The sequence below is a fragment of the Paralichthys olivaceus genome, chromosome 6 (genome assembly GCF_024713975.1).
Source record: "Paralichthys olivaceus isolate ysfri-2021 chromosome 6, ASM2471397v2, whole genome shotgun sequence".
In the NCBI taxonomy this organism is placed as follows: Eukaryota; Metazoa; Chordata; class Actinopteri; order Pleuronectiformes; family Paralichthyidae; genus Paralichthys; species Paralichthys olivaceus.
In genome coordinates this window covers 24,067,668-24,090,107 of record NC_091098.1, presented here as the reverse complement: position 1 = coordinate 24,090,107, position 22,440 = coordinate 24,067,668, and the positions used below count along the sequence as shown (strand labels likewise).

General features: G+C 42.8%; 1 protein-coding gene and 1 long non-coding RNA gene across 8 annotated transcripts; one reads left to right on the top strand and one right to left on the bottom strand.

Moving 5' to 3' along the window:
* Nucleotides 1-938: 938 nt before the first annotated feature.
* rapgef3 (Rap guanine nucleotide exchange factor (GEF) 3) lies at nt 939-22,132 on the top strand. Of its 7 annotated transcripts, none has more exons than XM_069526873.1 (29): nt 939-1,041; nt 2,837-2,885; nt 3,447-3,526; nt 8,227-8,271; nt 12,541-12,647; nt 12,743-12,864; nt 13,887-14,064; nt 14,234-14,318; nt 14,675-14,735; nt 15,196-15,272; nt 15,373-15,519; nt 15,621-15,727; nt 16,852-16,940; nt 17,039-17,117; nt 17,445-17,595; nt 17,717-17,799; nt 17,920-17,950; nt 18,036-18,111; nt 18,237-18,374; nt 18,500-18,597; nt 18,690-18,815; nt 19,169-19,350; nt 20,248-20,338; nt 20,504-20,554; nt 20,656-20,743; nt 20,847-20,911; nt 21,023-21,077; nt 21,194-21,265; nt 21,511-22,132. In XM_069526873.1, exons 2-29 carry the CDS (start codon nt 2,861-2,863, stop codon nt 21,627-21,629), a joined length of 2,628 nt encoding a protein of 875 aa, XP_069382974.1. In that variant the 5' UTR covers nt 939-1,041; nt 2,837-2,860; the 3' UTR covers nt 21,630-22,132. The 7 variants fall into 7 exon arrangements, with proteins under 7 accessions (XP_069382974.1, XP_069382973.1, XP_069382971.1 ...); XM_069526872.1 differs by having other exon boundaries at nt 3,447-3,532; XM_069526870.1 differs by lacking the exon at nt 939-1,041 and adding an exon at nt 1,259-1,413 and having other exon boundaries at nt 3,447-3,532.
* Nucleotides 17,936-19,602, bottom strand: LOC138410510 (uncharacterized). Its single transcript, XR_011243220.1, has 3 exons — nt 19,461-19,602; nt 19,229-19,372; nt 17,936-18,072 (listed from the first exon to the last, which is right to left on the bottom strand). It is a non-coding gene; the product is annotated as an uncharacterized lncRNA (long non-coding RNA).
* Nucleotides 22,133-22,440: the final 308 nt, after the last annotated feature.

The window sequence follows — 22,440 nt, the reverse complement described above, 5'->3', positions numbered from 1 at the left end:
AGGAAACAGCAGTGAACAAAATTCATGCCACATTGGTAAAGGTAACAATAAGTTATAATAGAAGAAAATATATCAAACTTAAGAGCAAAGATTAAAAAAACAAAGACAAGAAAAAGGAACTAAACAGTTAAAGGAACAAGACTGGGATATTGATGAATGTATTTTTTAAAAACCTCTTCCCTCTAACCTTTCCGTGACGTGAAGTGGTTGACAAAGTTATGAGTAAAAATACTGGGGGGCATTGGGATAATGTTATATATGGATATTATATTTTCCGAGAATAATTGCGAGACTTAGAAACGTTTCGTCAAACCTATAAATCGAATTATCATTTGCCTGCAGAACAAGTTCTCTTGCATAATCTCAATGTTTGCCATGGTCCTTTGCGCGCATGTTGTTCTAAACATGTTGGAGAACAGCTCCACTTATACTTATATTTACAGTGGATGTAAATGGATCACTCAAAACAAGTCATTAGTTCAGTGGTCATGAGTTCATAAAAAGCCACAGAAGCGCTTCTCGTGAACACATGACACAGTTCGTGTTAACACAAACAGTCAGTCAGAAAAATTATATAATATTAATATTAAAGATGCAAAATTTGAAACATATATATGTGTATCACATCTAAATAAGATGCAAGACTATAGTTCCACTGCAGGAAATATTAAAGAAAAATATTATCTGTGATTAATTATGAAACAGCAATGACAAACATAATGTGCTGCAGTCACAGATGTCATTGATGAAAAGCACAGCACTTATTTACTGCTGTGAAGTTAAAGCAAAATCAAATACTGTGCTGTTGCTTTTGATTCTATCTTTGCACACACAAATACACACACACACATCTGTGTCTCACCGCTGTGCTCAGCCCGAGCCCTGGGGCGCTCTTCTTGTGACCAATGGGAAAGATACAGGAAGCTGCGACCAGCAACACTCCCCTCAACTCACATAAGCTGATAGAGAAATCCTCCTCAGACGCATGAAGGGAGCAAAGACTAGAAAAGCAAAAAGTGTGGACGCCATCGGACTGAAGAGGTGAGTTACTGATCCATTCTCAAACTAATGCAACTGACAGACTGACAGATGATTTATTATAAAGTTTATTATATCTTCATGTTTATTCTTTTTTTATGGTATGCCATGCAATTGTTGTCTTGTATGACCAATTACAATTATATGTTTTATGAAAGAGTTTATTTTCCTCACATTTTAGATGTAACATTTAGAAAAAGTTTTATTTGCTAAGTTGTTTTGTTGTTGTATTAGTATTTAGAACGATGTTGCAGGATGGGTTAGAGTGACGCTGCTTTACTTTCTGCTCCAGTCCTCATTTGACCAGGGGGGTCAAACAGATGAAATATGTCTCTCCATGTCACTGCTAACAGGCCAGACGAGAGGAAGGAAAAGGTGTGTGTGTGTGTGTGTGTGTGTGTGTGTGTGTGTGTGTGTGTGTGTGTGTGTGTGTGTGTGTGTGTGTGCGTGTGTGTGTGTGTGCCCAGCAGGCCGGCACAACAAGATCAGTTGGCAAAGTACCCGTTCCATGGGCGTAGGTGTGCAGCAGGAAATCCCACTCCCATTCCCTGAGGGTCTAAATAGAAGCACACACATAAATAAACACAGAAAGACAGAGAGAGACAGACCGGGGCCCAAATTTAGACACAAACATTATTATCTGACTTAAAAGAATTAAAGTGCAAAAACAAACCTCCTGTGTTTGAAGACCTTTATACAAGTGGACCAGTTAATGTGAAACGCTTTGGTCTAACAACATGAGGATTTATGAGAAAATGTGAATGAGGCTCACGTGAATATCCTCTTCACTTGATGAGGGCTGCAGTGCACTGAAGTTCTCAGTAGAGGGCAGCATTTATTTTCAGAATACCAGACGAGCATGATGGGAAGTGAGGGCCTCACATCCAATGTAAAGTGACCTTGGGACAGGATAAACGTAATGTCCTCTGTGTGATGGAGCTTTGTGACCGTTTGTTGACCTTCCGACCCGTTCATGCTCAGCAGTCATTGCTACGTTACTGATATTATGACGGAGACTGGGATACAAAGCTGCTTGACGTAAATGAGTGTAGACCAGAGACATAAAGTGAACTCTTCACTACGTCCAGCCCCAGATGAGCCTTTTAACATAGGTGACATTCATTTCTGACCCTAACACTTGCTCTGGCATTAACCCTGACCCCATAATCATCTGTTCCCCACTCGGTCATAGCTGTGGTCCCCAGTCGGATGAGTAATCCCCAATTAACTGATCTTAAAGACTGGAAATTGTCCCCAAAGGTGACACACACACACACACACACACACACACATACGGCTGGTAACAAGGTCATCCAACAAATCACCAGCATTAATAAGCTTTGATTTAAATCCCAGGGCCACAGAGCAATTACCGCTCTAACATTTTCGGGTTCTATTAAGAAATCAATCGTGAGATTGTCTCCACCCACTGTAGATTGATCTTTTGTGTGGCTGAAGACTTTTACATTTGAAACACGACTTCCTTCAACACCTTGAAACAAGTCCCCTTTTTATGTTCTGGATATTCTCACTTTGTCAGATACTATCAAAGGACCGTGTGCTCTTTCTTATCAGCAGAACTTATCGTCTCCACATTCCCCTGAGGAGGTTTTGAGAAGCTTCTTTCATCCTGTACATTCTTAATTTGAAATTGTAGAGTTCCTGTGAGGCAAATGAAAGAGACAGAGAGTCACACAGCTCCAGCCAGCAGAGAGCTAATCAGCAGCACTTAAAATAGTGTGTGTGTGTTTTTTCTGTTTGCTTTGATTTCCTGTTTAATTTTAACATTGGCTTTTAGGACAGTTGGGATTGGAACGTCCTCATGACTCCACGGAGGACTAAACTTGGTAAGAAGTCACCGTTTTTTTTTTTTTATAAGCAGCTACGTTCTGTTATGCAATTGAGATTAATGAGACTTGTGATTTAAAGTGAAATTGAGTTCCCTCGGCTTTGTGAGCCGTCGTTCACTCAGCGCACACTGAGAACTCACCAAGATAGGATCAGTAACGTCTTTAACAAACAGGAGCACCAGGCAGGTCTATCGTTTCCATTGCCCTCCTGCATTGTTTCAGCTGGAGCTGGAACCAGAGCTTGGAAAGCAAGATAAATGTCTTGTGAACAGTTGACTCCGGTACTGAAGTGAGTACAGGAAGGGCAGAGCTGCACTGGAACAATTGATGGGATTTAAACAAGTCTTCCATAACATGTCCAGCCTGCGAGACACAGTTGACCACGATCCAGTTCTAACTAGAGTTGCATGAGAAATCCATTAACGTTCAGGGCCCCTTGTCCACATTTCACAATCTGCAGATTCACATGTATTCGCTTTGACTAATCAGTGACAAATTGATGTTTCTTTGCAGTCGCTTAAAGAAATTAATCGTTCCCCTGTTTTGTTTTTTACACAGACGCAGTTCAAGCCATGTTCTCTATGGAGAACTTGGTCAAATCCATCTGCTCTCCACAGAGACACTCGACACCAAAGAAGGTGGGAGTAAGTCATCTGCTTCTTTCCTACACAAAAAAGAAATGAAGTCAGTGAATCAACTACGAGCAACAAAGCAACAGCAGTAACAGACAACACAACACACCATCAGGTTCTGAGTTGTATGGCTCCGTGATGCAGTCATTGGTACACGTCACAGTTTAACACAAACTGAGAATGACAGAAACAACTGATGATCAGGTGCTGTTCTCCAACATAGACTGCCTCGTGCCCTTGAAGCTGTTTATCTGCATTTCTGCAGACCCGGTTGAGCCAGACAGCTGGACGACCTGATAAGTGTGTGTGTGCAGTGTTCTGCAGCTCGTGTGTTGTGCTCCGTACAACTGCACTGAACAAACTAGACCCTACACTACCTGCGTGGAACATTACGCCTCCTTAAATACCCTTGACCCACAATCTGTTTAGTGTGAGGTAAAAAAATTAAATACCGAACAGGTAGTTTATTATCATGCCAGCGTCCTGTATGTGTCTGTTTGGTTTTATTAAGTTTGCCGGATTAAACCCAGCTATGACGACGTGGCCTGATGACAAAGAACAGTGTTTTAAAAGATTTTGAATTTGCCACCACAACCTTTGAAATCAAAATCACGCCCCTGCTGAAGTGCTGTATGTATAAAAACTGCACCTGCCCACATACACACAAGGTGCATTAGTGTCAGGCTTCATTAAAGGCCGCTGATTACACGGTGGAGAATGCCAGAGGGGGGCGTCTGTCAGTGTGGAGCCCACCCAGAGCGCAACCAGAGCGCGCCCAGAGCGCACCCAGAGCGCACAGTGTTGGTAAGTGTGCGGTTGCGAGGGGGGAGTGGTGGCTGCACACTGTCACACAGCCACACTGAGCAACAACACTTCAGGAACTACACGGAGCCCTGTTTGGATCTGTAGGACGAAATGCGGAATGCTGAGCTGAGACAGTTGCGGTGCAGCCTCGTCGTCTGACTCTAAGGAGCCGGTGGTGCCGGTGGTGGTGTGTGGATTATGTCCGGAGGCGCCGGAGCCTGCCGCAGATCTTCTGACTGGGAAAGTTTGTTGTTTGTTGTGATCTGAGACAAGATGCATCTCTTTCGGAGTCACAACTACCAAGTGTTCCCGGACCGCTCCTCTCTGGAGACGCCGACCATACGAGGCATCAGCTGGGTAAATGCTGCTTCAGTGTTTGGGTCTTATACCTGATGCATTCATAGAAAGAGAGAGAGAGAGTGTGTGTAGATGAGGAGGAGGAGAGGAGAGTAGTGATGAAGACCATTATTGATTTTATCATCATAGAGAGTAAAGAGTAAAAAGAGCAGAACTTCACAGCCTGTTTTTTAATATTCATCTAATGACTTTAACACAAAATAATGACAATTAAAGTATAATTACTTGAATCAGACAGAATATAAGTGTGTTATTTACTGAAGACTGAAATAATACAAACATTTGGCTTTAGTGGTAACTTCGTGTTCATTTGGTGTCTTTGATTCTTAATCAGATTTTAAAGTTTGTTTTTTTACATTTTATTAACTAGGCTATATTATTATTAATATATATTATTATTAATATTATTATTATCATTTCTATTTGTTAATATGTCTAGGGAATGTTTAAATAAGAAAGTGACAACCACCTTCTAACATGAGAGGAAATCTCATCTCCAGGTGATGAACCGCCGGACGTGTATCTGCTCAAAGATAAGATTGTTGGTTTTCAAGCAGTGCACACTCTCAGAATGTCGTCCCCGGTGGTAAAATAACATCTGACCTCGTGTGTTAATACTGGGAACATCAGCTCCTGCCATTACACAGAAGTTTCACAGTCCCACATGCTGAACAGACTCTTTTGTTCCTCACTCTGTCAAATTGTAAATCAGAGTTTGAGCTCTCATCAGGCCTGAGTGTGGTCACAGCACTGAATGTGAAAGGACCTGAACTGCTGCTTGTTTTTTAATGTTCGATCCAACGTCGTCTGTTTTTGTGCATAATGTTTGTAGAAATAGTTTTTCATTCTCTTGTGTGATTGTATGTTTTTATGTGAGGCATGTGGATGCAAGACGAAGTGCAGTCTAATGTAATCTAATCTGAACTTGTGGAACTGAGTGGAAGATGAGGTGGAGAAAGTGATGATGACACAGAGGAGGTGCAGTGTGTTTAAAAGTGAGTTTTGCTTAACCTCACTTCCTCTCACCTCCACTTCCTGACACACTTCAGGCTCCTCCAACACAGAAGTCTGCAGATATTTAAAGAACAAAGTTTATTCCTCTATTGTCTCCGCAGCTCGGGTGTGGGGACGCAGGAAGGTAACTCAGCTACAAAGTTTTTATTAAAGTCCTGTTATTAATAGAGTATTGTGTATTGTTCACCTTCACCACCAGTTTGCAGAGGAATGCACAGAGCGGAGGTTGTGAGCGCAGGTCACAGGAAGACAGAGCAGCGCTGAGGCTCGGGGCTTCTAAATTTACTTGACTTTTCAGCATCAGTGGGTTTCAGTGACTGTAAATCTCCACTGACTGTTTCCTGAATGTCACGCTGTTACAAATACAATACACATACTGTTGTTGTTTTTCACTATGTGCAATGATCAAGATCAAGTTTCAAGATTCACTTTATGTTATTCAGAACATACACAAGACGCTTCTGTGAGGTGCACAATAGAACCAAAGTACATTGCATACAGCCCATGACTGAGTAAAATAATAATAATAATAATGAATAAAAGAGTAAATAGATAAATATAACAGAAATAGTGTAATGTACTGTAAACAGAAAGTATACTGCAAATATGTTCTGGGATAAGAGCAGCAATATTTATATAAAATGATATATATATATTTATATATATATATACATATCATACGATCACTTTAATGTAACATGCTGTTTATTCTTAAATGTCACAGAAGCAGCTTCAACCAAGAGTTGCTGAGTTTGTGTTTATTCAGGATATCATATGTGTCATAAATTACACAAGAGCACTTCCACTGTGACGTCCTCGCCGGTTTAACAAGATTTTTCTAAAAGTGTAAAGTTCGTGTGGACAACACAATAAAATGAATAAATGCTCTGACTTGACATTAAACAAACATGTGATTATCTTTTCCACGTTGTTTGTTGTGAACTGACACAAAAATCAGTGAGATCTGTTCATTGGATCGTTTTAAACCAGACTCAAACGAGTTCAGTACTTCCCCCCCCAAAAAAATGATCCTCTCTCTCTGTTCATTATTGTGTGATGTCAATAATGAGCCCAATTAAACAGGCTCTGATGCATTAGCTAATTCCTTTTCTGGCCTCGTACAGTGGGATACGTCTAACAGGGACTGAACTGAGCTCATTTTGTTGTCTTCATTAGTAGATGCCCGGGCATCGTGCTTTCTGTCCTTCATGCTGTTGCATACCAGCCACGAGACGAGGACACAAAGCGCGAGCAAAATAGCTCTCATGCATAGAGGTTCCTAATTGTTTATCTGTAGGACGCCGGTATTTCCACATTGTTTGTCTGCACAGGGGGCGTGGGCGCCATTTTTTGTGGTTTGATCATAACTGATAAATCTCTGCGATACATCACAACAGAGGCTTGAAAAAGTGCTTCTGTGAAAACCCAGCTTTGGTTTCGTCAAGCTGCTCACCCACGGTAACAGACGTACAGTGGGAGTTAATGAGTTTTCTTATGAGCAACTTAAAAGTACTGGCGATGTTCCATTCAGGCACTGATCATGTGATGCGTCGTGCAAACTACACACGCCACAGTCCGCCTGCAGAGGGGCTGGACTCGTTGAACTGAAGTATGTCAGTGACAAGAAGAACTGATCACAGCTCTCTGGTCAACACAGTCAGCGTCTGTATCTGTGTGAAGCAAAGTTACACATTTACTTTGTGTATTTGAATTTTTTTTTTTTGCAAGATATCGATGCAGCATAAAGAAAGAACCAGATATTATTTTAGTAAATAAAATTCTGCTCTTGCAATATGAGCCTCCTCATCAGGGGAGAAATGTTTCATAATAAATTGCATTGGAAAAAGGTCTTTATACATCTTTGCATTATATTCAGTGATAGTTATTGACTTGGCAGTAAAAGCACACAGTGGGGATCATAAAAACATAAAAAACCACGCAACAAAGAGGAAGTACGACTTGGGCCGAAGTGCAGACATGGGAATGTTGAATATTTGTACATGCCAGCAGGTTTTTAAGTCAGTGCTGATTTCATGCAAGGGAGTCTCCAGGAATAACATGTGATTAAAGTGATGTATCTGTGGCAGTGCGTTCAGTCTGCAGATCATTTTCAAAAGGCTTTTTCATAAGAAAAGCACAGTCTGTGGTTAAAAGCAACCTTTTCACTTAATGGAGAGTGTGTTCCCGTGCTGATGTCTATGTGCTCTCTCCTCCCACTACATTACACACTCTTACCACCCACCCACACCACAGCGAAGACAATAGAAACACTGCACAGGTTTAGATAATGTATTTGTGTTGACCCTCATCCCAGTGAAAAGAAAATGATTATTCTTCGTATCTGGACGCTCCAGCTTGTGTTATATGTGTTTTTATTTTGTGCAAACTGCAGTGAGGTTATCGTGAGTCCTCCGTCTGACTTGTTTCTGTGGAATGTTGTTGCAGAGCAAGTTATTTGTTTTATTTCAGAGCGTTTTAGATATGCAGACACGGCTCCGCGGTGATAACGTCTCTCTTTCTGTTTCTCCCAGACTCCACTGCCAGAGGCCCTGGATTCAAAGGACACGATGAAACAGGTGTGTGTGCGTGTGTGTGTGCTCATGTGTGTGTGTGCGTGTGTGTGTGTGTGTGTGTGTGTGTGTGAGCTATGTGTTGGAGCATCACCTCCCTACAGCGAACTGTAATCTAATGTTCTCACTTGTGTTTTTAAACTCCTGTTGGACATTAGAAGAGACACGGTGTCAGGGGAAAAACTGTGATTCATTAAGTCTCAAGCAAAACATCATCTCCTGCAACATTAATTAATTAATATGAGCTTTGGTTGTCAGAGTTAATTATTAGTGGTTATAAAGTTAATTTGTCTGTTGACAGATTACCATGAAACTTGGTGGAAGGATGTGATGTGAGTCAAGAAAGAATCCAGGACATTGACTGATTTTGTTTTTGTGCAGTTTGGTGAAGATCCAAATAAAAATTCAGATCTCTTGAATTCATACTTCATCACTGTGGGTATGCACGCTCCTGTAGCACCGGTCAAACAACCTGCTAACATCTGGCTTTTGTCTGCAATGGCAATAGATGCTACTGTTAACACTATCAACATTTACTCCCAGGTCGAATGACTCTGCAGTAGATGTGGGTTTTCTTCAACTCCGGCTCTGAACAGCAGTGACAGGAAAGGAGTTTAAATAACCATATATACCCTCTGATTAATATGTAAAGGACGTATCTGAGTGCTGAATGTTACTATTAGTAATCAGGGTTAAATATTATTAAGTGATATCCTTTAGAGGTTTTTATTCAAGACCCCAGTGTTACTGTCATTATCAGGTTTATAAGCGCATCAGGCTCCTCGACTTCTTTATCTGTCTCTTTAGTTGCTCACAGTTGTTAACATTGGTTGGCACTGCCCTTGATTCACCTCTGTGTTTGCTCTGGTGGCTCAGAGCTGCTCTGACCTTTGCTATCATTTAGGGTTGCAGCGCTTGCATCCTCTCAAACTGCTGAACTTGTTCTTCTGTTGCTATAATATCCTGCGTTGCTACTCAGGCGAGTCTTAAAAACACATTCCTCGCGGGACACGCAGTCACAAGGAGTCTAAAGGGCTCTTCAGCATTCACTGTTAAATGACCATCCCCTGACCTCCTGAGTCCTACCTCACCTGGCCCCGGCCTCAGCTTTGGCCCCGGCCCCTTACACCTCTGTATCTCAGACCCTCAGCACACAAAGGAGAGAACCTTTAAAGCACCTATAATAGGGCTTGACGTGGAAATGATGGTTATTATTTGGTTGTCTCCCCCTCAGAGAGAGAAAGTAGATATCAGTAGTAGTAGAGAGCATCTTTCAGCCTCCACAGAATCAATGCCTGAGAATTTCATTTTGTGCTGGAGGGAGAAAATAGATTGGATGGAGTATTAGAGTCTGCAGGATGCAGGTGTCTCTAACCTCTCGGAGATTTGTTTTTTTGTTGCCCGGCAAGAGTCGGCTCCAGATCTTAAAAGTCACTAATGAGCATCACACGTTCTCATAGCACCGAGCGAGACTGATTGTTTTTAATAAACTTCGACTTTTGTTCAGTTTAGTTTCATTTGTATAGTGACAGATCACAACATACATTATCTAAAGGCACTTTGAAGGAGGATGGAGGAATCAGACAGTTCCCACAAACAGCAAGCACACATGGCGACAGTGAAAAAGAAAATCTCGAGACCTTAGGAAGGGTGGATGTCTGCCTCAGCATGTTGGATTGAGAAGAGAAAAAGAGAGAAAAGGGGAAACAGCTAAAGCAAAGTTTGCAGAGTTGCATTAAGCTCCTTGTCAACTCACACTGTTTTCATCTGTAGCTGCATCTCACTGTAACTTAACGAGGTCACCACAGAGAAAATCTCTCGCCCACAGTGGAGACACACGCTGGATATTACTCATCATCTTTCCACTCAACAAGACAAGCACACGAAACTGAACCACGAGGGACCAGTTACGTAAGATTACTGTGATATAAATCATTTCTTCAACAGATCGATTATGTCACAGCTGTGTGATACTCAGCATCTGCTGTGCTGACAAGTGTTTGAACAAACTGTAAAGGCTGTGTAAAGAGAGTAAGCCCGTATAAAAGTCTAAACCAATATCAAGTTGATGATAAACTTTTAAACAGTAGTCTTAAGACGGTTTATAAAATGTAGGCACTTCACTGTAAAATGACATTAACAGTAAAACCCACACCTCAGTGTCAGTCGCTCCACATCTACACACAGAGTTTATATCATCAGCACTGTTTGAGCTGTAATTTGACCCAAAAAGAACAATCACCGGTGGGTTATAGTCCCTGTACATGATTAGCTAACCTACACGCAGACAATAAACAACAGATTTCACCACAGTTAGCTCTGAAATTCATCCGTTATCTAAATCTGTTATCTTCGAGGGTCGCAGGAGGAAGCGGGAGCCGATCCCAGCTGACATAGGGCGAGGGGCGGGGTGCAGCGTATCTCAGGGCCACAAATAAATGATTCCCTCTCACATCCATTAGAGTCTCAGATCGACCCGACCCAAATGTGCGTGATTTTGGACCGTGGGAGGAACCCAGAGAAAACCCGGGGAGACACAGGGAAAGCTTTCAAAGTCCACACAGGAAGGCTCATCGGGATTCAAACGTTTGTACAAGGAAAATGATTTTAAGGTTCAAGGTGGAGGTGGAGCCAGTCCTAGTTTATTGCACAGGCCACGCCCATTTTCACACCTACCGTCGGAGACGGAGTACCTGGATTAAACCCACACAGACACAGAGAACATACAAGAAAGGTTAACAGGGATTCAAACCTTGCTGTAAGCCAACAGCGCTGACCGATGCTTCTCCACGGCTCCGTAAAAAACATTTTTTAGTTTATCGTTCAGGTTTCCCAGTGAAGGCCAAGCCCTCTGAATGAAATATGGCTTTTGATATTGCTTTTCTAAGAGCTGGGTTAGGTCATGGAAAATAGCCTCATCAAGAAAACCAGATTTGGAGTTGACATGCCTGAGAATGGGACTATGGGAGTCCCGGGGGAGAAACAAGCCCCTGGGAATACTTGTGACCTCCAGACAACATAGCTCCAGCGGGGCACAGCAGTCACTTCAGATGTCAGGTCTGGGAACAGGCTGATGTGGGGGATGATAGGTTGAAGTGTGTGGCACACAGTGCTACCCACAGTAGTCTGTTATAGTTGTTCAGTATAATTAGCAGACCTGCGTGAACTTGGATCTAACGAGCGTGCGTCAGGGCCTCCAGAGCAGAGCTTGTGTTGTGGTGTTATGAAGGCGTGGGGTCCCTGCGTCAGTCAAAGGTCACTCAAGGTTTTTACAACCCGATCGAGCTGCGGGAAACCAGAGGAGGCAGATGGTGCAGGTCTGGTTTCTGCGTCATGCTCCATTACGTTGTCACAACTCCGCTCATCCAGACAGAATAGAGGGAAATGGAGTGTGTTGGGTTCTCTGTGAATTTAGAGACCACCGCCTTGGACAAACAGCAGTGCCCTGCAGGGAAATCCAAAGAACAAACAGGCAACAGTCTGAGTCACTCGTGGAATCACAAGACCGGGTGCAGGAGAAGGAAGGGGAGGGGGGTGTTAGCAGGGAGGAGGGAAATATTAATGTTACATTTTTGTCAATCATTAAGATGCTTAATGTTGTCGGACGGTATTTGGAGGCAGTTTTGTTTTTTGAAGCAGAAAGAGCATGAAATGGCCTGAAAAAGGACGGGCAGCATTACAGCAGAAAACAAAGCACACTCTTGTTACGTAAGCCTCGTTTCTGCATCAGTGGCTGACAGGTTTTGCACCCCTTGCTGCACCCTTTTGTTTTTACACCTGACCTGAGCAGACCTGACTGTGTGTGTGTGTGAGTGCGTGGGTGCGTGGGTGAGTGGGTGAGTGGGAAATCAACCGAGGGGCGTTCAAAGGTTTGTCAGTTGAGGGTGGTCAGAAAGTGAAAGTTTGTGGCAGATGGGGGAGTTTGCAGAGGCTGGGAACTCCAACTGTCTGTGCAACACACACACACACACACACACACACACACACACACACACATGTTACAGTCCGACACCCACAGAAATCTCCACTCACTGTGGGTATGTACGCTGTTGACGTCCATACCCTCACACATGATTTCCATGCGGTGGCTGTCTCAGTACACAGGACAGTTTGTGTTGCATGTCCATCTTTATCTAAACAGGCCTGTCACACGTTTTCTCCTCATCGCTTCGGAGGGAACACAACATGAAACATTCAGAACTAAAACAGGAAAGTGATAAAAAAAAATAGATGATTGTTTAACTGCTCAGTAACATTTGTTTCTTGTTTATCCAGTTTCTTTCAGATCGCGTCGTGAAAGCAGCCAGGTCCGTGTACAGCGTCCTGATGGAGAGGAACGCAGGTCTGATCCGAGATAGAAAGTATCACCTCAAAACCTACAGGTACCTGAGCTGCTGCTGTGATTTCTCTCATGTCAAAAGGAGGACGAGTCCGTAGATTACATGCAAATTGATGTGTTGGTTAATTTCTCTCCCAGACAATGTTGTTCTGGTAAAGAACTCGTCGACTGGCTGATGAAACAAAACGAATGCCTCCAGTGGAGAAGTCAGGCCGTTGGGATGTGGCAGGTCCTGGTGGATGAAGGAATTCTTGTTCATGGTAAGAGGTTTGGCGGAATTGTCTCTTGATTGAAAGTACAAGAGTTCACCTGGTTGAGCAGGTGCCTCATGTACGGAAGGTTTGAGTCCCCCTGCAGCAGCTGTTGCTTCAATCTAAAGCTGACCTTATCTGTTGAAATCCTCTTCAGGTTTCCATAGCATCAATTAATAAATAAAAAGAAGAAGCTGGTGTTTGTGGCCCTCACACTGTTTCATCTAACTGATTGGTTACATCCCACATCCACTTCTGTTTGCTAGACCTAAGTTAGCCACAGCAATATTCATGCCTCGGAATGAACGATAGTGGAAAGACGTTTGTGGTGTCTCAGACGGCGAAGTGCTTGAGCCGTTTGAAATCTGTTCCCTCTCAGTCGAGTGTTCACTCAACACTTACGCTCTCAGGACGAGTCATCGTCTTCCCGGAGGAGACAACTGCAATCAGGATGGACACGTCTCATCATTAAATGAAGAGCATCACTCAGAATAGATTTGCAACTTATTTCCATTTATCTTGTGATTCTGAAGCTTTGTGAAGTTGATTCTAAGGTCGATGTTAGTTAGCTGATTCTTATATTAGGGAGTAAAACATTTCCGATACTGATATTTTGGCTGATACACATATTCAAAGTACATTTTACAATGATTTCTAAGATGTTGCTATCAAACCCTTATGAAAAATTGATATTTTAAATTTTAACCATCAACTTTATCATGAATAACTATAAATAAAAAGAAAACAAATTAGATCCAAATATATTGAACTAGCTTTAAGAAATTAAGGTCAAATGTAAACATAAATGCAAATCTGCTTGGTAAACATTTCATTGCTCATTGTACATGCACAAATAATAATGGGATTCATAACTAAACACAATTTTACATGGACGAACTACGTAATGGCACCATTCCCAAAAGCCAAAGGAAAATTAATGAATCCATTTTTATCGGCCAACCGATAAATAGGTCGGGTTCTACATTTAACTCTGTTTTTCCTCTCGTGTGTTTTGCCTCAATCAATTCAAGTGAAACACGAGTTGAACTTTCATGACAAGGACACTCAGTTCTACCGATTCCAAGACTCCGAGTTTGGCCTGAACCACAACACAAATGAGAGGGAATCGGAGGACGAGCTGCAGGAAGGTCTGTCGCTGCTGTCTCAGCTCGGTCCTGACGCTCTGCTCACGATGATCCTACGCAAATGGTCAGTCTGCTGAACGTCTATATAAGAATCATGAAAACCTATGATAGAATATACAGTGGGTCGTGATTGCCACATATGATATTGTCATAAATTGACTAAAGGAGCCAGGAGAGCAGGATTTAGTCGATGTAGTAATGTTTATGCAGGTTGCATCTTTCTGTGTGTTCAGCCCCAGTCACAGGAGTGCTGAGGATCTGGAGGTGATCTACGAGGAGCTGCTCCACGTTAAGGCTGCCGCTCATCTCTCCGCCTCGGTGAGTCACCACTACTGTCAGCACAATCTGTCACTTTGTGATTTATCAGTGGGTTTTCTCACATAAGGTTTCTTATATAGTACTTTCTTCAGAAGAGGTTTTTAAGTGTGAGCCATCCTCCAATTACTGATTCAACCTTTGACATTCAAAGCTAAATGAAGAAACATGCTCTGCATTGAAAACGTAATAGCTGCCTCGTAATGTTTCTCACGTTTTCTGTCATTAGCGATAATACCAGCTGCTTTATATCAGAAAATCAGACGAATAATGCACCAAGAACAATTTGAGTGTAATCCAATGGAAACAAGAGTAATGATTTCAGTTGAGTCTCATTTCTTGCTGTGTTGTGCCTGTAGGTGCGTAAGGAGCTGGCAGCCGTGCTGGTTTTTGAATCCCATGCCAAGGCTGGAACAGTTTGTGAGTGGAACAGCCTCTCTGACATTTTACCTCAGAAAACATCCTCTTCACAACACAACACAGAGCTCTCAGAGTTATAGCCACCTAGGAATAATCTAATCGACTGATTGCATAAGGTTTTAATCCTCATTCTGCACCTTTTTCTGTTTATTGATTTTGAACAAACACAACAACAGCAACAAATGCACAAGTGAAAACAACAGCAAAGACACATCTGTTGAAAATTATGTACATTATTGATATTTAGAGTCCCTCAATGTTTGACAAAGTAAACCTAATTTTTCTAATTTATTAGTCCACATATCAAACTTTCTTCTCCAGAGTTTTCTGGCCAGCGCACTTTTAATCTTGAATATAAAACTATGCAAACATAGTAAAGTAAGAGACTTGGATATAAAACGTGAACTTCATGCACATATCATTACCACTGTTGCCACTGACTGTGATTTTGGTGATGCAGTGTTCAGTCAGGGGGACAAAGGCACCTCGTGGTACATCATCTGGAAAGGCTCCGTGAACGTGATCACACACGGGAAGGTAACAATCCAATCAGATCCGTACAATAAAGCTAAGAATCACTTGTGAACAGCTTTGTTGCTTTGGGTAATGTGATGCTGAAAGTACTGCATGTTTACAGGGACTGGTAACGACACTGCATGAGGGGGAGGACTTTGGGCAGCTGGCTTTGCTGAATGACGCACCCCGCGCTGCCACCATCATCCTGAGAGAAGACAACTGCCACTTCCTCCGTGTCGATAAACAGGACTTCATACACATCCTCAAGGTGAGCCACACTTGGACTGTTTCTATTTGTGCGCAACAGATTCGCAGATGTACTCGATTCTGTATTTGACGGAGTCGTGATCTGTGCTTGTTGCTCTTCAGGATGTGGAGGCCAACACAGTGCGACTGGAGGAGCATGGGAAATCTGTGCTGGTGTTGGAGAAGAGTGCCGCCTCCGCCGGGCAAGGAGGAACAGGAAACAACAGCAAGTGAGAAACTCCGGCACACACACACACACACAAGGCAACACCGCCACTTCACAAGCAGGTTTACAATCAATAACACACTTTACATTGGTGTGAGCAGATTCAACAACCCAAGCAGTGCCATTGTTTTTGGTGGGATTTCTCTTTTTTTCTGTTCTGGTTAAATCATTATTAATGGACTGTTATCTGACAGCCAGAAAAAGAAATGGACTTCAACCCTGCCTGGCTGAATGACTTGTTATCACTCCTGAAGTGTTTTAGCAAACACAGAAGTGAATTAACTTGATGCCGACCTCTCCCTCGGGTCACACTTACCCTGCTCTCCCTTGTTTCTCTCACACACACCATCTCCTCTCATTCTCTCCCCTCCACCACGGAAGATTTATTATCTGAGCCAATATCACATTTTGGTCGGAACCCATTCGACAGGGAGGCCTCACGTTTAGTTCTGACGACGAACACACAGCTTGCCCTAAAAGACGAGGTGTTTTAGTTCAGAGCGGTAATCGCACGGTGTGTGCCCGGGCAGAACACCGCAGTCCACTCAGCTGCCAACACTCAGAGTGCAGTAAAAACAACATGTCTGCTGGACAAACTATGCAACGGTGACGTCAAAGGCCTTTTAAAGCATTTTTATCATTCAGCGTCTAGACACAAACTAATAATACAGGATAAGTGATCTTTCTAATAATTACACGACTGTGCAAGCCATCTGTAATTTACTCATTAGAAAATGTGAACGCATTAAAAAGAGATTGAGCCAGTAAGGCGGATGAAGGGATGTGGGTTTGAGGGAAGGAGGATGAAGGGATGAGGGTTTGAGGGAATGAGGATGAAGGGATGTGAGGTTGAGATAATGAGGATGAAGGGATGAGGGTAGGGATGAGCAGAGGGAGGAATGAGAAGGAGTGAATGGATGAAGGGAAGGGATTGGTGGAGAAAGACAAACTGGATATTTGTCGGCAGGTGATTAGAAGTGTGGTCGAGGTGAAGTTAACTAGTTCTCCTCATTATCTAACGTTAACAAATCATTATCAGACCCTGATTTAAGACACAAACCGAGAACCACAGAGCAGACAGTGATATTGTGAAAGAAATATTAAATCTCTCTGTTTTGCTGTGTGCAGATACACAGTCATGTCAGGGACGCCTGAGAAAATCCTGGAGCATCTACTGGAAACAGTCAAGTTGGATTCTAATGGAAATGACGCCATAGGTGGGAGCCTGCAGGAATCTTATTGTATGATGACTTGTGTAAGTTAGTGACTCAGGGTAACCAGACCGAGTTAAACTGTGTTGTTGTTGTTGTTGCAGATCCCTGTGTGAGTGACTTCCTGCTCACCCATAAAGTTTTCATGCCCTCCAGCCAGCTGTGTCCTGCGCTGCAGCACCAATATCCTGACCCTGGTCTATCACACTGATAACAGTAATGATGTTGTGATGAAGTGAACTGCTTCTGCTGCTGGTGGTTCTGATGATAACATCCACAGTGCAAACAAACAAAACATCCCACTATTTCTTTAAGCACAAACGCTTCAAACACTGTTATACTCTGTGTTTTTCATCTTGCACAGATTGAAGCCCTATGAGGCAAATTTGTGAATACGGTGAATAAACACGTAGGTTTCATTTCATGGATTGATAAACTGATTCCTGCTGACACACCAGGGTCATATATCAGATTCTTTTTTTACGTTTACGCTCCTTGACGTCACTGCACCTACCGGGCTGAGCTGTCGGAGGGTTCAGACCAGGAGAAAGCTGCGTACGTTCTCAACACCAAGCAGAAGGTAGTGAAGCTGCTCGGCCAGTGGGTGGTGCTGTACGGCCTCCTGCTGAAAGAAGACCCAATCGCTTTGGACTTTTTGGAGGTGACTGTGTAATCTGTGGATATTGGAATATTTCCATTGCATTTTAAGAATACACAGAGATTCTATTTATGGATAATCACGTTCCTGTTTTTTTTTTATTTGCATGTTTGTGCTGATACAGAGGTTGAAGAAGGAGGTGGCAGGAGATTACCGTCTGTCCAGCCTCCTGAAAGAACAATTTCGGGACAGGAGGAGAACAAAAGTGTAAATTACAACATTATATATTTATTATTGATTATAAGTTACGACATTTGTTATTCCTGCAAAATTCTCAAATATCCAGTCATAAATAATGCAGCATATTATATTTTGTCCCCTCGGCAGGTCGGAGAATGGATATCAGTCACTGAGCAGGGTGAGCATCGTCACAGAGTTTGTCTTTGCATCTTTTTTAGTGAGGAAATAGTTTGTCATCTCACTCACTGAGTCACTGTCGACAGAACCAGCCCTTTGATTGGTTTTCCAACTGCGAAGAGCCTGTGGGGAGGTTACAGCCAATCAGAGCACAGGACAAAGGTGAGGCAGATCAAATCAGGCGTTCTCTCCAGTTTGATCGATATCACACGCTCAGTATCTGCAGGCGTCGTCAACCATCATCTGAATATCTTTTATCTTTCTGCTGCTGTCGTCTCTGTGTGCAGTGTTGTATGAGATCTACAGCCCTGACAACAAAGCTCTCACTCTGATGCTCCCGGTCAACACGTCAGTGCAGGATGTGATGTCAGCAATGGTCAAACCAGGCGAGGATCACATCCTGGTCAAAATGAACTCCACAGGAGGTGGGACTGAGTTATTCATGACACATCATATTATTGTTTTTAGCATCAGTGATAATTAAATTGTTTAACTGTACTTTGCCGGTTCTGATGCTGAATATTATTTTTGTTTTAATCAATGCTCACAGAAAGAGCTCAGTTAAAGCTGGAGGCGACTGCAGTCTACACCGCCCTGGGACTCAATGAAAGACTGTTCATCTGCGCAAGCAGCCAAGTGGAACAACTGGTGAGGAAGAGGTGCCTTCGGTTCAAAGCAGAAAGAAGAAGAACGACATCAGCATCTTCTCTCTGCTCATTTTCTCTCTCTGTGTCTCTCAGATGCCCCTGAGGGAGCAGCAGGGTCCAGAGCGAGGAACCAGCGACGTCCTCGAACAGATGGGCTCCAAAGACATCGCCAATGAGCTCACAAATTATGACTGGGAGCTGTTCACAGCCATGCATGAGGTAACTCCACCAATATGACAATTCTTTTACAATTTTACTGACCACAGCATAAAAACTAATCACTACAGAACAAAGTGGAAACTAATTATTTACAGACTAAAGTGCCAGCAGGGCTCATCTCTTTGATGAAAACTTATCAGAGTCACACGACTTTTTAATCTGACGGCTTTTCCATCAGATCATCTGGAACTGTGATGCAACACTTCCTGCATGTTTCACATGTTTCTGAGATCAGTCACGTCCGTTAGGCCGCCTGTAAAAAAAACGGCCTCGCTTTGATTCAAACATTTCTCCTTCACGGAGTCTGCAGTTTATTTCAGTGGTTTGTGAGTCATTGTTTATTTTTTCTCCAGGTGGAGCTTGTTTACTACGTATTCGGCCGCCATAAGTTCCCCGGCGCCACCACAGCTAACCTGGAGAGGTTCGTGCGCCGCTTCAACGAGGTGCAGTACTGGGTGGTGACTGAGCTCTGCCTCTGTGAGGACCTGGTCAGACGAGCCGTTCTGCTGAAGAAGTTCATCAAGATTGCTGCAGTGTAAGAAAACCTCCGCCATGTTCTGAGGAGAAATCAGGTCCACAGTTTTAATATCCCGACATCTTTCGGATGGGGTGCTATTAAATCTTGTACAGTTGAAGGCTGCTGACCTTGGTGATTGTCTGATTTTCAATCTAGCGCCACCATGAGGTTGACACTGTGATAGAATTTTTCCCCACAGGATTAATTGTAGAAACTTCTATTTCTTTTTTTTTTATAGTATATGAACAAATAACTGCAAAACTAATGACATTCCCATCAGCCTCAACTGTACAGTGAACATTAGCCAGTGTTAGCATGCTAAGACAATAAACTCAGATGTCCAATATCATTAACGTGATGTCCCAGTGTAGAGAGGAGGGGGGCCCAGGTCGAATAACAAAAGTCAAAGGTACTTCACAGAAAATAAGGTTCAAAAAACAAAGTCCAAAAATCCACAAAACACTAGGAACAAGAGGAAGTCACAAGCAAAGGATACGAAGGTGAATGACAACGAGAAGCACAGAGACTTTATATACACAGGGGACAATAATTGAACACAGGTGAGACACATGAGGAACAGATGCAGACAATCACAGGAGAGAGGACAGAGACAGGAAGTCAAGTTAGAAACACAAAACTTCAAAATAAAATAGGAAACAAAAACTCAGAAAGAATTAACTGAACACAAACCAAAACACAAGGAAACACTGGTAAAAGTCTATAAATAAAAAATCTTTATCCAAGAGTCCAAAGCCTGAAGTCATGACACATGATACCTGCTGAACATACAAATGCAAGCAATGTCTCTATGACATAACAGCGTGACATCAGCCGTTTAGAGCCGCTGGTACGATGATGTACACTGTGCTGTTGTTTGCATGTAACGGTCTTTATCATGCATCGTCTTTCTTACAGCTTGAAGGAGCAGAAGAATCTCAATTCATTCTTTGCTGTGATGTTCGGTTTGAGCAACAGTGCCGTGCAGAGGCTTTACAAGACCTGGGAGGTGAGGGGCCCCCGAAAGCTGCAGGCATGATGACGACACTGACTCGAAATAAAGATGGACGACACACCCCACGTCCATCTTTATATACAGTCTGTGGATGATGATGAAAGTTGTGCCAGTCTTTGGAACTTTTACTCATTTATAATTTTTGCTTGTCCGACACAGAGAGTATCCAGTAAAATGAAAAGAATTTACTGTGCTTATGAGAGGTTGATGGTGAGTTTCATTCTGTTCTGTCGCCTACAGTTTCCTGCCTCTTAACATTCACAGTTTGCATTATCTCCAGTTAAACTTACATTCTAACGTGTTTTAATTAGGATCCTTCCCGTAACCACAGGGCCTACAGACTGACTGTGGCCAAACTCGGTCCTCCTTACATCCCCTTCATGCCTCTGCTGCTCAAAGGTACCTGGAAACCGTACCTGATACAGCTGATACATGTGGATGTCATGTAAAATTAATTTTCTATGAGATAACTATGTCGTTTTCTGCTTCTGTCTTTGCCCAGACATGACTTTCATCCATGAGGGAAACCTAAACTATGTGGACAAATTGGTCAATTTTGAGAAAATGGTAAGACAGAGGAATGTTTGTGGAGCTTCTCAGCTCCTTGATTCCTCACTCCTCTTGTCCTCAGTATGAGATTAACGTGATATGGTCTCTTCTCCTCCCACCGTCCCACAGCGAATGATCGCCAAGACGGTGAAAGTAGTGTGCGGATGCAGAAGCCAGCCTTATGGTGAGAGCTTGTTGTACAACTATAGCAGAACCAAAGTCAAAAAAAATCACATGCATGTTGGAGTAAATGAGTAGATGAGTGAAGCATGTAGGGTAATTTCTGTTTCTGGTCCTCAGTGCCTTCGTCTCCGCAGAGGGGCCTCGCAGATCGGATGTTTCTGGAAGGGCCTGCTACTCGCATATCCACGTGTAAGTTCCAACTACCACGACTGTTACTGTGTTTGCGTCTTTGGAAATAGATATGGAAATAAATGTTATTTCACTTCCACCTGTTGTGCCAAGTATCCAAATACTTTGAATCCAAAGTATCCTGTATATGGATGCGGCCATCTTTCCTTTTTAATATTCATTTGGAGCCAGAATCGAGGTCTCGCTATTACATGTACTTGACCAATCGAGATTCATCTATCAATGATTTATTTCCTCTCACCCAGACTCGGACCACGCCCTCCCCCTGCGGAGTCCCAGCAACATCCGACAGCACATTCAGAACCTGAAGGTGATCGACAACCAGCGCACGCTAACGCAGCTATCGCGAACGTTAGAATGCTAGGTCACGAGCCTGCAAACCTACACAGACTGCAGAACTGTGGCACACATCTGAACCGGAGAACAGATTCTCTCCATGAACAAATGTTTCCACGCTTCTCTTTCAACGAGCCGCACCCCCGGAGGTTCATGGAGGAGCTTTGTGCACAGAGAGCGAACACGTGCAGAGCGCACAGTAATGACCTCTAATCCTGAACCGCCCATCGGACTTTCTCACCTCATGTAAATATTTCTGGTGTATGTGCCACTGTGGAAATCAACCACCCCCCACCCACACACACACACACATACAACAAATATGTTCGTCTTTGTTGTGAAAATACATCCATGTGAAGTTTGGATCGTGCCGCACAACAGACTCACATGCTGCAGATCTTCTTCACCACTAATCACTTCAGGTCAGCTCTTTCGTGCACTAGTATTTTCACACTCATGTAACATGTTGTATCAGGTTTTTTTGCACATAATTTCATACAAAGTTGTTTTCTAAATAAATTATTTTCTCAGCTATGTATATTCAATGAAAGCACAAGAATTTCTTAAAAAGGAGAAATGTTTTTTTTTTTATTTAAAGTACAAACTGTAACAGGTAAAAATTGATCCTCAAATACCCCTCCCCCGTCCACTTCCTCCCCACCCGACAACAATGTTCTCCCCAATATGGGGTGAGAAAAATTCACAACAAGTCAGTTATCAATTGAATTCATTACTCTCCACGTCTTAAATATGTACAACTTCTTTTTGAAAGTCCCGGAGAGAGAAAGTTGGGGTAGACGTCAAAAAAACAGAAAGAAAAAAAAAAAACACACAGTGCC

Bases quoted from the DNA above. Each gene is read 5' to 3' on its own strand.
- rapgef3 (XM_069526869.1), top strand. From the start codon at position 2,248: ATGAGTAATCCCCAATTAACTGATCTTAAAGACTGGAAATTGTCCCCA. The intron at 15,728-16,851 runs GTGAGAAACTCC...TGCTGTGTGCAG, and splicing joins GGAACAGGAAACAACAGCAA to ATACACAGTCATGTCAGGGA. The intron at 16,941-17,038 runs GTGGGAGCCTGC...TTGTTGTTGCAG, and splicing joins TAATGGAAATGACGCCATAG to ATCCCTGTGTGAGTGACTTC.